This window comes from Punica granatum, chromosome 3 (assembly GCF_007655135.1).
Source record: "Punica granatum isolate Tunisia-2019 chromosome 3, ASM765513v2, whole genome shotgun sequence".
Taxonomy (NCBI): domain Eukaryota; kingdom Viridiplantae; phylum Streptophyta; class Magnoliopsida; order Myrtales; family Lythraceae; genus Punica; species Punica granatum.
The window spans coordinates 13,366,274-13,381,524 of NC_045129.1; the positions used below are offsets into that span (position 1 = coordinate 13,366,274).

The 15,251-nt window shown below is 39.3% G+C and overlaps 1 protein-coding gene and 1 long non-coding RNA gene across 2 annotated transcripts; one reads left to right on the forward strand and one right to left on the reverse strand.

The window, feature by feature from the left end:
• Positions 1 to 9,900: 9,900 nt before the first annotated feature.
• Positions 9,901 to 11,131, forward strand: LOC116201195. The gene is made up of 2 exons (XR_004155829.1): positions 9,901 to 10,127; positions 10,241 to 11,131. It is a non-coding gene; the product is annotated as an uncharacterized LOC116201195 (long non-coding RNA).
• A 1,512-nt stretch (positions 11,132 to 12,643) lies between these two features.
• On the reverse strand, positions 12,644 to 15,190 carry LOC116199063 (probable N-acetyltransferase HLS1). The gene is made up of 3 exons (XM_031529354.1): positions 14,780 to 15,190; positions 14,237 to 14,370; positions 12,644 to 13,677 (listed from the first exon to the last, which is right to left on the reverse strand). The coding sequence occupies exons 1-3, from the start codon at positions 15,020 to 15,022 to the stop codon at positions 12,822 to 12,824; spliced, it is 1,233 nt and encodes a 410-aa protein (XP_031385214.1). The 5' UTR covers positions 15,023 to 15,190; the 3' UTR covers positions 12,644 to 12,821.
• Between the last annotated feature and the right edge of the window lie 61 nt (positions 15,191 to 15,251).

The window sequence follows — 15,251 nt, forward strand, 5'->3', positions numbered from 1 at the left end:
ACAAGAGGACAACTCTGATTTGATTTGATTAATCCTAATGTCTGATGTCGTAACGTGTCGTCGCCCACTCCAAATCTTTACTTGGGACTCTGAGCCAAAGAGATTCCCCCAAGCTTAAATTCTCTCATTATTTAACCTTGAAAAGTTTGACTTAATAATTAAAATGCGTCTAAACTTACATTCGATTTCGAATTTGAATCCCCTTGAGATTATCGAAACACATTTGATGTAATTATTCGCTCTATACGCTGCCGGGTTCATAAAACTCGAAGATTAATCGGACGAATCCTAAACACCTTGGGTTAATAAAAAAAAAAGTAGCGGATCATTCACAGTATACTCCAAAAAGTTAACTAAGTCTAACATGATAAGAAGTTATAGTGATACATTCTTTGTATTTTCATTTTAAGTTTTTAATATTTTGTTATGTTCATCACAAATAATAAAAATATTACATATTTGAATTGAAAATGTCAAATGTATTACAACTCTTATCCTACTAGAATTTTCGAAAAAAAAGATAATTAAGCACATTAGAATGAATAAAACAGGATAGGATGTGTAAACATACAGCAACATGGGTGACCAGCCAGGTTATCCAAACCTCAGTCAGGTCAGATGAACCAACAGTTCACTGGTGCATAATTGAACCACCAGGCCAGTCAAAATCTTGAATAATATCCTGTCACGTTGGCTAAAAGGAGAATACCATAATTGTGGCAACTAAGTGCACAACTAATACCTATTTGCTTTCCAAGTAAAAAAAATAAAAAATAAAAATAATACCTATTTTTTCATTTGTTATATAATCCAAATGTTATTTTTCTATGCCTCATGCTAAAGTAGGATTGCTAAAAAATTTATCATCCATGTTGATATATCAAACCCAAAGATCGGTATATCTGCAATGATTCACTCTAAATTGATGCGGACTGATTTATGGAGAATTAATTTATATTTCGATTCCAAGGTGTAAAGATGGAGAAATGGATATTGGTTGACACTAGCTAGAGATCTCATGTCAAATATGACCTCAAGGGCTGACACAGTGGCTGGTGTGCAGGTCCAGTTACTCGACTTTTTTTCATGATACTTAAATCTTACCCTGTAGGGATCAGTTATAAAATTTTGAAATCAGAACCTACCATATGTTGATACATGGAATTAAAACTCGTATTATACCATAGGTTCTGAGTATTTTATTAGAATCTATAAACTTTTTTTTCTTTAAACACAACAACTGAAATAAATAAAACTGAGAAGCAAGAGGGAGAAAAGCAGCAACGGTTAGGTTTAGATTTTACATTTCCTTTTCTTTCTAAATTTTAGTAACTCTATTCTCCAATATAAAAATACAAATTAAAAAGAAAATACAAGATAAAAATAATAATAGAAAAGAAACAGGTTCCAAGTTATGGTTCCAGTCCGATTTTGGATATCCAAAATACGGGAACATGAACCAGTTCTCACCACTTTTTTATATTATTACTCAGACCTTCTTCTATTTTTTATTAGATCTACCCGGATCCTATAGTAGATTCCAATCCGGTTTTAGGTTTACTCGGTATCCTTGCACACCCTAATAGCTGACCCCAAGGCATAGTAAATAAACATTAGGTCGCTCTACCAATCCACTTGGGATTAACTTAAACTTCAAGAACTGATTTTCTGGATTCACTTACCGGCCTTTGGTATATTTCTACTTAATTTGAAGCTTCGACGATTATCCAAACGCTTTAGATAATGTGCATGTAAATGCGTACGTGAGTTATTCTCATATTTGTGTACGGAGGGGAAGCATCTGTGGGGTGTTATTGGAATTGTGGTCCCAAAGATTTGATGGGAGACGAAGCCGGGGGAGTGTGACACCTGCAAATAGGGGAGAGGGTTTTGTGGCCAAACATAAAGTGGAAACTCATGGCTTGCTTGATTCTATCTACCATGTCTAACGTTAATATAATGCTCAAACTGTTTTTGTTTTTGTTTTATTTGTTTTTCTATGTGCATCTTGCATAAATCTAGTGACTAATCGATGGGTTAGCCTACTAAAAGATACAACTTTCCTAATTATAAACTTTTTTAATTCACAAGACTTAAAATTCAACACTTTATTTAAAGCGAACATACGCTTAAACACCTGAACTAATTCACTTTGGTTCACACTCTTCTTTTTTTACTTGTCTTTCGATCTTAATTATTAATATCAATTTAATTAGGTTAATTAAATTTAATCAATCCCGAGTACGTACTATTAGTTCATTATTGGCTCAAATTAAATTAAATTAATGCCGAGTACGTACTATTAGTTCATTATTGGCTCTTGAGCCGAAAGTTTCCTCGACTTTGTTTCCTCCCTTCTAGAGATGTCAGGTGGGCATCGAGACACCTTTTCATTTCCCAAAAAGAAGAAGAATAAATAACAATGAGAGCATCTATAGTAGGTCCCAATTTGGGGTCCGCCCGCTTTTTGTCACGTGAGCACCGCCACGTCATACAAATTGGAATTATAGAGAAACTGGGATTCGACTCTCTAACGAAAGGGCCCAACTTCGGTCCCAACTTTGGTCAACATGACACGTGCCAACATCTCAATTTGAAAAAAAAAAAATGCCGTTAGAGGGATATTCGGTTTTTCCCTAATGGCTCCTACAGTCGAGACCGTTCCATTAACAGGGTCCCACCCGAAATGGATGAAAAAAATGGACCGTTGGAAATACTCTAATACTGGTTTAATCTTGATAATTTTATGGCTTAAAATAATGGCATAAGTGTAATTGGAGAATTTTTAACGACATTTCATAGTTTTATTTATCGTAATGGAAGTTTTTTTTTTCCTGTAAATTGTTTGGGCGAGGTAAGTATATATATATATATATATATATATATATATATATTGGAGAAAAGGTTCACCATGTTAAAAAAAAAAAAAGGTAAACACATAGGGATGACCAGGAAGGCATGCTAACTGACTTCAAGAAAAAGCAAACAATTGTCATCGCAATCTGATGAGATGTTCGCGCAAGCGTAGCCATTGACAGAACCAATTACTTACAGAGTGGTAACAACAACAATGAGCGGCATCACAGTTGATTTTCCGATACCATTTTGCTGACTTGAGTGTGTGGCAGCATTGTTCTCGTCTGAACCAACTACTTTTTTTTTCCTCAGAAATCAATGAAAATCCATTTATAACAAAAATGAGTATCAAGAAAAATACCCAAGAAAATAGATTATGAAAATAGAAAATACAATAGATCCACCTAAATTATTACAAATGAAAAATACATGTGACTAAAGCACATTGAGTAGACACATCGATACAGTTGTAGAAATCCTTCTAGTTGTTGTACTTTTCAATCTTTCGAGACTTCTCAATTAAATAATTAATGAGATTAAATTTACCGATTTATTAGACTTAATGGACTCGATTCGGTGCACGAATCGCTAATGAATTGGAAGCCACGTGTCACATACATGCCTTGCCACTCAAGGTCTAATGCATGGAGACAAGTGGCTATCCACATGGCCATTTGGGATGATAATTGCAATTATCCCACACTGGCCATGGGATCAAAATGGTGGCCTTCCATATTGTATAAATAAGCTCAATTGTTAAGCATTATGTACTGCATGTATATATGCATATATAAGTCCATTAGTCTAATCAATTTCGTGTATTGCATCGGTGTTTCCTTCGAGCATTGGCCGCTAGCACCGCCGATCTCAAAACCCTGTCGAGGAAGTCGGTGTGAATACCGGTAGAGGCGTCACGCGTTGGGCTCTCGATTGACGAATCGATATTATCCAGGTACACTTTATCTACTCCTATTCTTCTAGTAGGTCTTGGGATTAGTTCACGGACAGGAAAATTTTGAATTCATCCTCCTTTTATGCTTCCGTTGGCCTCGTGAAACTAGCAATTGGTATCAGAGCCTAGCTAGTTAGAATTTGAGTAGATAGAAGCATAAAATAGGATTTTATGCTTGTTGCACGTATGCTTGATGCATGACTGTTAGACCTGGACTAAGCTATAGTTGTGTTAGTATAATTGTTATACATACATGGCTATTTTGGTATGTTGGTATAATGATTATACGTAGGAACTATTATGTAATGGTTACATAATAGTAAATGGTGAGATCAATTTAAATGTTGATAAAAATCCCTCAACAATATTAAGTCCACAGCCTTCCACCGTGAAACTCTCGTCAAGACCAAGCTCGATGAGTGTGTAGACCTTACCCTCGCAGGATGCCCTCATCTATCTTGGTAAGACGTGGTGTTTACCGATGGGTCGGACTTAATTGAGCAAGCCTAATAGGATTAGGAGTTCAGAGGCAAGGAGTTGGGCATCGATCTACAAGGTAGATTGAAATAGAGAGTTATTCGCCCCACTAACCAAGAGTTGCATATGATGCAATTAGGAAAGAAGGTTCCATACCTAAATAGCCAGTTCTTGGAGAATCAACCCTTGCTGACTCAGAATTTAGTGAAATATGGATCTTGGACCACTATGAGAATGAGATTCTCCGAATCAATGCTGAGGTCATTGATTTGATAAAAATAGTGAGCAATATTTAATAAAGTCCTCATTAAATATTATTATGTCGTAATACTTATTCTGTGTATTTTTGTGGTAGTTTCCATGGCAGTGAACACATCTAGTGCTTTCTGTTTGCGATCAGTCCTTGACAGGAAAAAACTGTCAGGGAATAATTTCCTAAGTTGGTATCGGAACTTGAGAATTGTTCTCACTCAGGAGAGAAAACTATATGTCTTGGAGCAATCTCTTCGTGCGCCACCACCTGATGATGCCCCCAAGCAGAGAAAGATGCTTATAGTAAGCATTAATATGATGCCGTGAATGTCGGATGTCTCATATTAGCCACCATGGATTCGGAGCTTTAGAGACAGCACGAGAACATGGGGGCGTAAGATATGATCGTACATGTTAGGCAGCTCTATTAAGAGCAGGCCCGACATGAGAGATTCAAGATTTCCAATGCACTTTTTCAGGCAAAGTTGATTGAGGGTAGCCCGGTAGGTCCTCATGTACTCAATATGATTGGGTACATGGAGACTCTAAGACTGTTGGGATTTCCTCTAGGTCAAGAGTTGGCTACAAATTTAATTTTGCAATCGCTGCCCAGCAATTATAGTCAGTTCGTCATGAACTATAATATGAATGACTATAATAAACTATTGCCTGAACTGCTTAGCATGTTGAGAACAGCTGAGCAGGAAATTAGTAAGGGAACGCTTGTCGAGATGGTCCAAGGGACCAAGAATAGGGGCAAAGGCAAGAAGCAAGGCAAGAAGGCTAAAGGGGCATTCAAGTGTGACTTGGTTGCGTTGAAGCCTAAAGCCAAGGTGGCGAATGATGATTACTGCTTTCATTATTGCAATAGTGGCCACTGGAAACGGAATTGCAAGGTATACCTGGAGGAGTTGAAGAAGAAGAAGAAGGGAAGTGAGACTTCCACTTCAGGTATCCATGTTGTAGAGATCAATGTATATACTGCTTCTACATCTTGGGTATTAGATACCGAGTGTAGTGCTCACATTTGTGGAAATGTTCAGGATCTAAGAAACAGTAGATCGTTGGCAAAGGGCGAGGTGGACCTTCGAGCTGGAAATAGAGCAAGGGTTGTTGCATTAACTGTAGGGACTTATCACCTGTATTTGCCTACTGGGCTTGTACTGGATCTTGACGACTGTTATTACGTGCCTGTTATTAGTAGAAATATAATATATATTTCTTGTTTGGACAGGAAGGGATTTTGTTTCACTATCAAGAACAAGTGTTGCTCTATATACATAAATGATGTATTTTATGGCAGTGCACATTTAAGTAATGGTCTGTATGTTCTTGATCTAGACACACATGTTTATAACGTGGAAACCAAACGGTTCCAGTCTAATGACTTGAACTCGACTTACCTTTGGCATTGTCGTTTAGGCCATAGTAGCGAGAGTCGCATCTCCAGACTCCATAAGGATGGATTACTGGACTCGCTTAATTTCGAATCGATCGAGACATGTGAACTTTGCTTAATAGGGAAAATGACTAAGGCTCCCTTTACAGGAAAGGGTGAGCGAGCTAATGATTTTCTGGCTCTCATACATACCGATGTGTGTGGACTAGTGAACAAGCTTGCTAGAGGTGAGTATCTCTACTTTATTACATTTACAGATGATTTTAGTAGATTTGGATATGTGTATTTGATGAAACATAAATCCGAATCCTTTGAAAAATTAAAGGAATTTAAGAATGAAGTGGAGAATCAATTGGGTAAGAGTATTAAAGTTCTTCGATCAGATCGTGGAGGTGAATACTTAAGCTATGAGTTTGCTAACTATCTTAGACAGTTGGGATTCTATCCCAACTGACTTCACCCGGAACACCACAGTGGAATGGTGTAGCTGAGAGGAGGAATCGAACTTTATTAGATATGGTTCGATTTTAGATGAGTCATGCGGACTTACCTGACTCCTTTTAGGGATATGCTCTACAAACGGGCGTTTTCATATTAAACAATACTCCGTCGAAATTAGTTGAAAAGACACCATATGAGATATGGTATGGGAAGCATCCCAATATGTCATTTCTAAAGATATGGGGTTGCGAAACTTATGTGAATAGATTGTCTTCGAATAAGCTTGGCCCTAAGTCGGACAAATGTTACTTTGTGGGGTATCTTAAGGAAACTCCAGGATACTATTTCTATAATCCCATCGAGGGCAAAGTATTTGTCGCTCGAACTGTGGTATTCCTTGAGAAAGAGTCTATCTTCAAAAGAACTAGTAGGAGGAAATTAGAATTAGGGGAAGTTCTACCACAAAATAATATTGACCAATCAATGGGTGAGGTTGCAGAACAAGTATCACAAGGTATTATGATACAATCTTCTGCACAGGTGACACATGAGCCTCGTAGGTCTGGTAGGATACGTCATGAGCCCGAGAGATATAGATTTCTCGTGACTCAAGATAATGATGTATTGCTTGTAGATAATGATGAGCCTACAACCTATGCGGAAGCCGTGACAGGCCCAGACTTCGAGAAACGGCTGGAGGCCATGAGATCTGAGATGGAGTCCATGTACACCAACCAAGTATGGATTTTGGTTGATCCACCTGAAGGGGTAAAGCCCATTGGGTGTAAGTGGGTCTTCAAGAAGAAGACTGACATGAACGGTAATGTGATTACCTTTAAGGGTCGACTAATGGCAAAAGATTTCAGACAAGTTCATGGTATTAACTATGACGAAACCTTTTCCCGGTGGCTATACTTAAATCTATCAGGATCTTACTTACAATTGAAGCTTACTAGGATTATGAAATCTGGCAGATGGACGTCAAAACTGTTTTCATGAATGGAAAGTTCCTCGAGGATGTGTACATGACACAACCTGAAGGTTTTGTCGATCCACAATGTACCGGAAGGGTTTGTAAGCTGCAACGGTCTATTTATGGACTGAAGCAAACTTTTAGGAGCTGGAATCTTCGTTTTGATGATGTAGTCAAAGAGTTTGGCTTCATTAAGAATGAAGATGAACCCTGTGTTTACAAGAAAGTAAGTGGGAGCATAGTGATCTTCCTAGTGTTGTATGTAGACGACATACTTATGATCGGGAATGACATTCCTTCACTACAGTCTGTGAAGACTTAGTTGGGAATGTGTTTATCCATGAAGGACTTAGGCGAAGCCACCTATGTGTTAGGTATCAAGATCTACAGAGATAGATCCAAGGGATTGCTTGGCCTAAGTTAGAGTGCATACATAGATAAAGTGCTTCGACGCTTTAGCATGTAGGATTCTAAGAAATGGGTCGCTACCTATGTTACATGGCATAAGCCTTTTGAAGGCTCAGAGTTCTTCTACTCATGAGGAGAGGGATCGCATGAATAGGATTTCATATGCATCAACTATTGGATCCATCATGTATGCTATGTTATGCACTTGATCTAATGTCTCGTATGCTTTGAGCATGACGAGTCGGTACCAATCAAATCTAGGTGAGAGGCACTGGATCGCAGTAAAAAACATCCTTAAGTACTTACGAATGACTAAGGAGATGTTCTTGGTATATGTAGGTGAAGAAGAGCTCGTTGTAAGAGGTTACATTGATGCTATCTTCCAGTCCGATAAGGACGATAGTTGATCACAATCAGGGTATGTGTTCTGCCTGAATGGAGGTGCCGTGAGTTGGAAGAGTTCCAAGCAGGAGACAGTAGCCGACTCTACCACAGAGGCCGAGTATATCGCTGCCTCTAACGCTGAAAAAGAGGCCATTTGGATCAAGAAGTTCGTAACAGAATTTGTTGTGGTTCCTAGCATCGCAGACCCAGTAGATCTCTATTGTGATAACAATAGAGCCATTGCGCAGGTTAAGGAATCTGGGTCTCACCAACGATCCAAACATATACTCAGGCACTTCCATCTCATTCGCGAGATTGTCGACAGAGGAGACGTGAAGATATGCAGAATATCAACAGATGAAAATCTCGCAGATCCACTTACAAAACCTCTTGTATAGCACAAGCACGAGGCTCACACTAGATCCTTAGGCATTAGGGAGATGCCATATTGGCTCTAGTGCAAGTGAGAGATTGTTGGGAATTGATTTATGCCCTAAAGGTAATCTGTCATCAATTCTGTAATATGACATATATTTTATTATAATACGAGGTATTTCTGTTATTGTGTGGGTTGCAATAAATATTAATTTTACACAATAACGTCCTTGAAATAGTAGGTTCAATGGGCATCAAGTGTGACTTAATTATGAGATCTTATAATTACTGAACACTATTCTTGAATGTCCATAGTCAAAGAATTATCGTTAATTAAGGCGACGATAATGCGATTAGACTAGTGTGGGTGTTGATTGATAACCAAGTCTCATAAGGTATGGATGTGGAGACATCGAGTCACACCGCAAGTATATATTAGGAGTAATGTATACTGGACTGACTTGCCACGAGATTGCTACATGGGTCATTACGTGACTGTCATTAGCAGATCTCATTATGACTATGGTGCAGTGGTCCTTTGACTTGAGGTCATCATAGTTTCCTACATGTAATGTTGTATGCTTTGATATTGTCAAACGCCATCGTAACATGCTGGTTATAAATACAGCTTTTGGGTGTACCACAAAGCATGGAAAGGAATGTGAGTGACCAAGATAGGATTTGTCCCTCCTACGTAATTGGAGTGATATCTCACGGCCACTTGGTAGGCAGAGTCTATAAGTGTATGCATACCCAAATAAGTCGATATAGGGATATCGAGCTCATTTGGTCTGATAGACTTACCCGGTAAACCAAAAAAGAGATATTGAGCCATACAAGGATGACAGCGACTATGCCTTGGGCTCAATAGATATAGAGGACAAAGGGATTATACTGCACGGTAACGTTGGTCACAGGCTCATCGAGAAATTAATTTTATGATTACTCGAGTAGCAGTGATGCATTGTTAGATGCCGCTCATTGTTTGTAATATTAAAATAGGGATTTTGATATTACTATCAACGTAATCGGAAACCTACAGGGTCACACACTACGACTAAATCGACGTGATAATTTTGAAACATTGAAACTGTCTAATGGAGATTAGACGAGTTAAGGTGCAACCGATTAATCGAATATTTAATGAGATTAAATTTACCGATTAATTAGACCCAATTTATTAGTCTTAATGGACTCAATTTGATGCACAAATCGCTAATGAATTGGAAGCCACGTGTCACATACATGCCTTGCCACTCAAGGTCTAATGCATGGAGACAAGTGGCTATCCGCATGGCCATTTGGGATGATAATTGCAATTATCCCACACCGGCCATGGGATCAAAATGGTGGCCTTCCATTTTCTATAAATAAGCTCAATTGTTGAGCTTTCTGTACGGCATGTATATATGCATATATATATATATATATATGTGCATGTATGTGTATATAAGTCCATTAGTTTAATCAATTTCGTGTGTTGCACCAGTGTTTCCTTCGAGCATTGGCCGCTAGCACCGCCGATCTCGAAACCCTATCGAGGAAGTCGGTGTGGATACCGGTAGAGGCTCACGTGTGGGGCGTTTGGTCGACGAATCGATATTAACCAGGTATACTTTATCTACTTCTATTCTTCTAGTAGGTCTTGGGATATTTTTCATGGACAGGAAAATTTTGAATTTATCCTCCTTTTACGCTTCTGTTGGCCCCATGAAACTAGCAGTTCCCGCTTGAAGCACGGGCTAAGAGGGCGTCACTTGGGGTTGGTTTTTGTCCTACTTCAATTCCTCGAGGGGCTACTCCCAAGTCGCGACAGCTTCTGAAGATGGCTGGCAAAGATGATTCCACCACCAAGACAGCGATTGTGACATCAAGACGATAATGCCTTGTCCACCAGATCAAAAATCGCTAGTCCGAGGATGGAAATGGGAAGAGGAGAGGCAAAGAGAGAGGGAGCCACCAGCAACAAACACAACCAGGAGAGGGAGGATGGTCATGGGTTTCTGATCCCAACGACAGTAGTGCCGAATGCGCCCGGTCAAAGCCGGAAACCTGGTGAAGCAGCTGGACTTATGGTTTCCTAGTTCTTGGCGTAGATAGGAATGAAGTCTATCAATTGCTATTGTGAAATAAAATTAAAATAAATTAAAAATTAAAATAAAAAACCCTATTTGTCTCCCTTATCGTCTACCCTCTCTCTCTTTTCCTCTCCTCTGCCAAACTTGCTCTGCCACTAGCCAAGCCATCATTAGAGCTCCGGTCGGCTCACTCATCACAGCCGACCCTTTCCTATGCTTAGCACCTCTCTCTCTTCTTCTCCCTCTTCTATTGGCTATTGTATCGTGGGATCTCTCTTTGAGATATGGATTAAGTTAGGGGCGCCCCCGTCGGCGACCCCCAATCAAGCTAGCCGGCGGGAGCCGCCTCTCCCCACTTAACTAAGATTCAAGGGGTGCAGCCCAAAATTAAAAAGAAAAAAAATGGGAGCTTCAACGCATCAATGGAGTATTGATCTGAGCAATTCATCATCATCATCATCTTTTTCTTCATCTTCGTGTTGTATTAAGTGTTTCGACCAATTCATATTAATGAAAGCTCAGCAGCATTAATCTGCCAATTTTTCTTCCCTCCCTCTCCCCTTTGATCTGCCCAGCTCATTGCAGCAGTTGTAGAAGCTCAGCGGTAGACCTCACCTCCCATGTCTTATTCCCAAACCAAAGATCTGATGTAACAACAAAACGAAGAGGATCTAAAGATTAAATTCTCTCAATAACCCTTTTTCATGAACAATAATATGAATAAAAACTTCACAAGGGAGATCGAGAAGGAGATTGAGAGAGATGAGAGGGAGAGAGAAGAAACACAAAACACGACTGAACAGAGGACTCGTCTGATGTAACAACTGAACCTCGTTCAAAAGCGTTTCATCAACTACGTATTATGTTATATATTAATGGGTCCCAAACACTTAACGACCGTTAGATGTTGTCATGCCAGTGACATGCCTCAAAGTTGCGGGACCCAATTGATGTCAATCAAAGGCCTATCTAATGATTCATAAAAAAAAAAGGGCCTATCTAATGTAACCTAGTACCATGTCGACATACCACTTACTATCAAGGATTTAATTGATGTAATTTCTCAGGTAAGGGACCAAACTAATGTTGCACAAACCAATGTGATGCAAATATACAAATTTGGGGACCAATTTGATGGAACGTATTTCTCAAAGACCCAACTGACGTAGCACATGTAAATCAGGGATCAAATTGCCTATTTACTCTTTTAAATATGGACAGTTATTTGCAAATAAGCCATGAAAGTTTGAGTAAATTTCCACCTGGCAAATTTCCATAAATGGCTTGAAATTAAATAAATTGGGAATAAGGTTTGGTGGGTTTGGCGCTTCCCATGTGATTTAGTAAAGCATCTGTCCTTTACCATTAGATTCTCAGCCAATAAATACTCTTCTAAATTCCAAACAAAATCTTCAAAAGTTGCTTTGATTGGGGTTCATAAAATTCTTTTGCATGATATATATCTAATGGCATCTTTGAATTGCTTGACAATTATGCTTCATTCTGGTAGGCAAGGGAGATTTATTTGCTTATACTACCATTTCATGGAAGACTATGGCTTCAAAGATCATATATAGAAAGGTTCCATCGATTCTTCCATACTCTGGATGAACAAAAGTAAGATGAATCGGTAGATTTTTGGAGGCCATGAATAATGTAACCATGTTAAATAGCAAGTGACCTTATTATTTTGGCAAAGTATATTACTATTATGTATGAAATTATTGCACACATAATCGATTACTTCGTTGTATAGTAAGTCGATGGTTAGTTTACCTATTATTTCCAATAGAGTAATTTACTATCATTCCCAGACAAGTAAACCCTGGCCGTTGATAGTTGCCCGACAGGCCCTTATAGATCACATCATCTTTCTAGCGAGGTCTTTGTAAAAGTTTAAGACTTCAGGAAGCCCTCTCGAAGATAAATCCATAAATGTTCGGAGAGAGTGTTAGGAAGTTTATAGTAAGATCATCAATATCCCTACAATTGAAGTCCATTATATGAAAAAGAAAATTCCTAACTGGAGTATATGGAATCGGTCGATCTCTTCGAAACATTCTATTGTCTAGCATTGATATTCCTGAGGACCGGTCCAAATCAAATACGATATGTGCATTAAGCCGGATTTTACCAGGCAATGAGGGGATGATCGAGTGGATATATGGGCACTTCGCTCTGTTAATTTCGACAATTAAAAGTGAGAGGAGGAGAAAAGATTAAAAGTCAAACATCACGAGGGTCAACAAAGAGCACAGGTGCCGGAATCTGATACATCCAGTCGGAGTGTGGACGGCTTAATCCGCCTTCACCCCCAAGCTTCTTGATGCACCAGAAATCCTCTGACCATGACAGTCTCCTCCAGTGAGGGACCGCGGCTCGGACCGGATCCTGCAGTCCCACCTCTGCTACTAGGGCCCCACAAGCCACGTCATCGGTGGCCATGTTATGAGCAAATGAACACAGTGACTTCATGAGGGTCGATCCATCCTTGCCCTCCATGTGAAGTCCGTATAGAAAGTGTATCCCAAACTGCCGGAACACGTTCGGGAACGAGGGGATTTTCAGGTATGGGAGCATCGAGTCTATCTTTCGGCTCCCAAGGCAACACGCTTTCTTTATGCGCGAGACACCTTTAACCTGAAATTTGAACACTTCCTTCGTGTTCCAGATGCTCAGGATGGCAAAACTCGGGGGAAGAACGCTGGTTTTGGGATCCCAGATCGGGAGATGCTTCTTTGGAATTGCCATGAAAGTGCCCAAATTGAGTTTATTGCCCAAAACGGTGTCTATATCCTCGGGGAAGAACTCGGCCTTCGCGAAAATCCGGCGGTATATTGACTCGGCCAGCTTTGGAGGGAGTCGGACTATTGCAGTGCCCGAGCTCAGCGGTTTGCGATGAACGTGTACTGGTTGTACCAACACAGTAGGAGTTCGTAATTTCATGTATTCGCATTTTTTGGTGAACAAACTGATGGATGGTCCGTTCGTGCTGTCAGTGGCCATGTAAGCGCACTCTGCACCGTTCCTCTTGGACCACTCTTCGAGCTCTTGCACGAGCTTAAGGCCGATGCCGAGCCTCCTGCACATCATATAATTCAGAGAATTCAGATCGAAATTCATTCCAAATTAATTAGAGGTTAAAAGTGAATATGGGATGATGATAGTTCTATATAATTAAGGTTTTGCCACTCACTTTCCGATCAAATAAAATGCATGGGTCCAAGAAGATAATTTTCGCCTTATGTATAAAATTGCTTAGACACATTATGCGATACATTATGATCTTCGCATGTGGCAAGAGGAAAATTGCATGTCAAGGCCTCCCTCATAATTGAAAAAGAAAAACTATATCAAATCATCTCGACGACACATAGTATTTTGTTGTGGGTCCTAGAGTATAGAATGCGAGAAAGAGAATGAGAAAAAGAGATAGGACCACAACACAAGTGCAATGCAAAACGCAAGGAAATATTCTATAGAAAAGTATAAAAAAAAATAAAATGTTTACTTTTAAGCATGATAAAAGCATAATTAATTAATTAATTATAAATAAAAGTTTAATCAAATAGGAAATTAATGATGATTTCAGAAAATCAAAATAGAATAAACATTATTTAAATGACAAAGAATTAACGGACCTATGAGTAGGGGAAACCCTGAGGCCTAAAATATTTGCAGCCTTGACATAATCGGAAGACCCTGATCTCGTAACTGATTTTATGCACCCTCTTATTACCCCGACAATTTCTCCACCTTCTCCCCACTCCGCAACCTGTTTAGAATCATTGTCACAAAAACTTAAATTACACATTGTGTTACACAGTCGTCTAATAAAAAAAGATTAGACTTATCCTATTTTCGGTAAATAAAGATCACGAGATAGAGTCGGATAAGGAGAATTTAATTTAGTGGTACTCGCCATTAATTTGAAATCTAATAGGTTATAATTCGGTTCTCACTAGTGTCTTATTCTCTATTCGACTCATGTACCTCCATAATACCATCCAAAGAAGAAAAAAAGAAAAAGGACGATAGAGAGTCTACGATGACACTGTATATATAGTGCCATTCGTAATTCGATCTGCTCGATGAAAAAATGTCGGAGCTATCCTTATTCTAACATAAAGAGGACATGTATAAAAATTAAGAGAGATTATTGATAGAGAGAGAGAGAGAGAGACCAGCATGATGTGGAGCGGGAAGTGGCGGATGCGGCAAACGGGGTCTCCCAAGAGGTCGGTGACGAGGGCAGGCCGCCCTCTCTGGCCGACCTCGCAGAGCCTCTCCACAGCCTCCACCGCCGCCTTATCCCTCTCTTCTTCATACTCCCTCACCACCAATGTCTCCGCCACCTTCGTCACCTCCCCCACCGCCACCCACGACTTTGATACTGGATCCTCAGCAGCAGCTACCTTCACGGACATGATGATGATAATACGTTTAATTCTGTATTAGGGATGTGAGAGGTAGAGACTTTGATGGAGTTCGCTTGATGAACTCCGTGACCCTCAAGCTCCCTAGCTATTTATAATTACACATATATATTGTAAAGCATATAATAACTATTGAATTAATTTAGATTTAATTTTCTGAGCACATATGTGTATGTAATTTATTAATTCCGAACACATACAATAATATAAGTTCATAAAC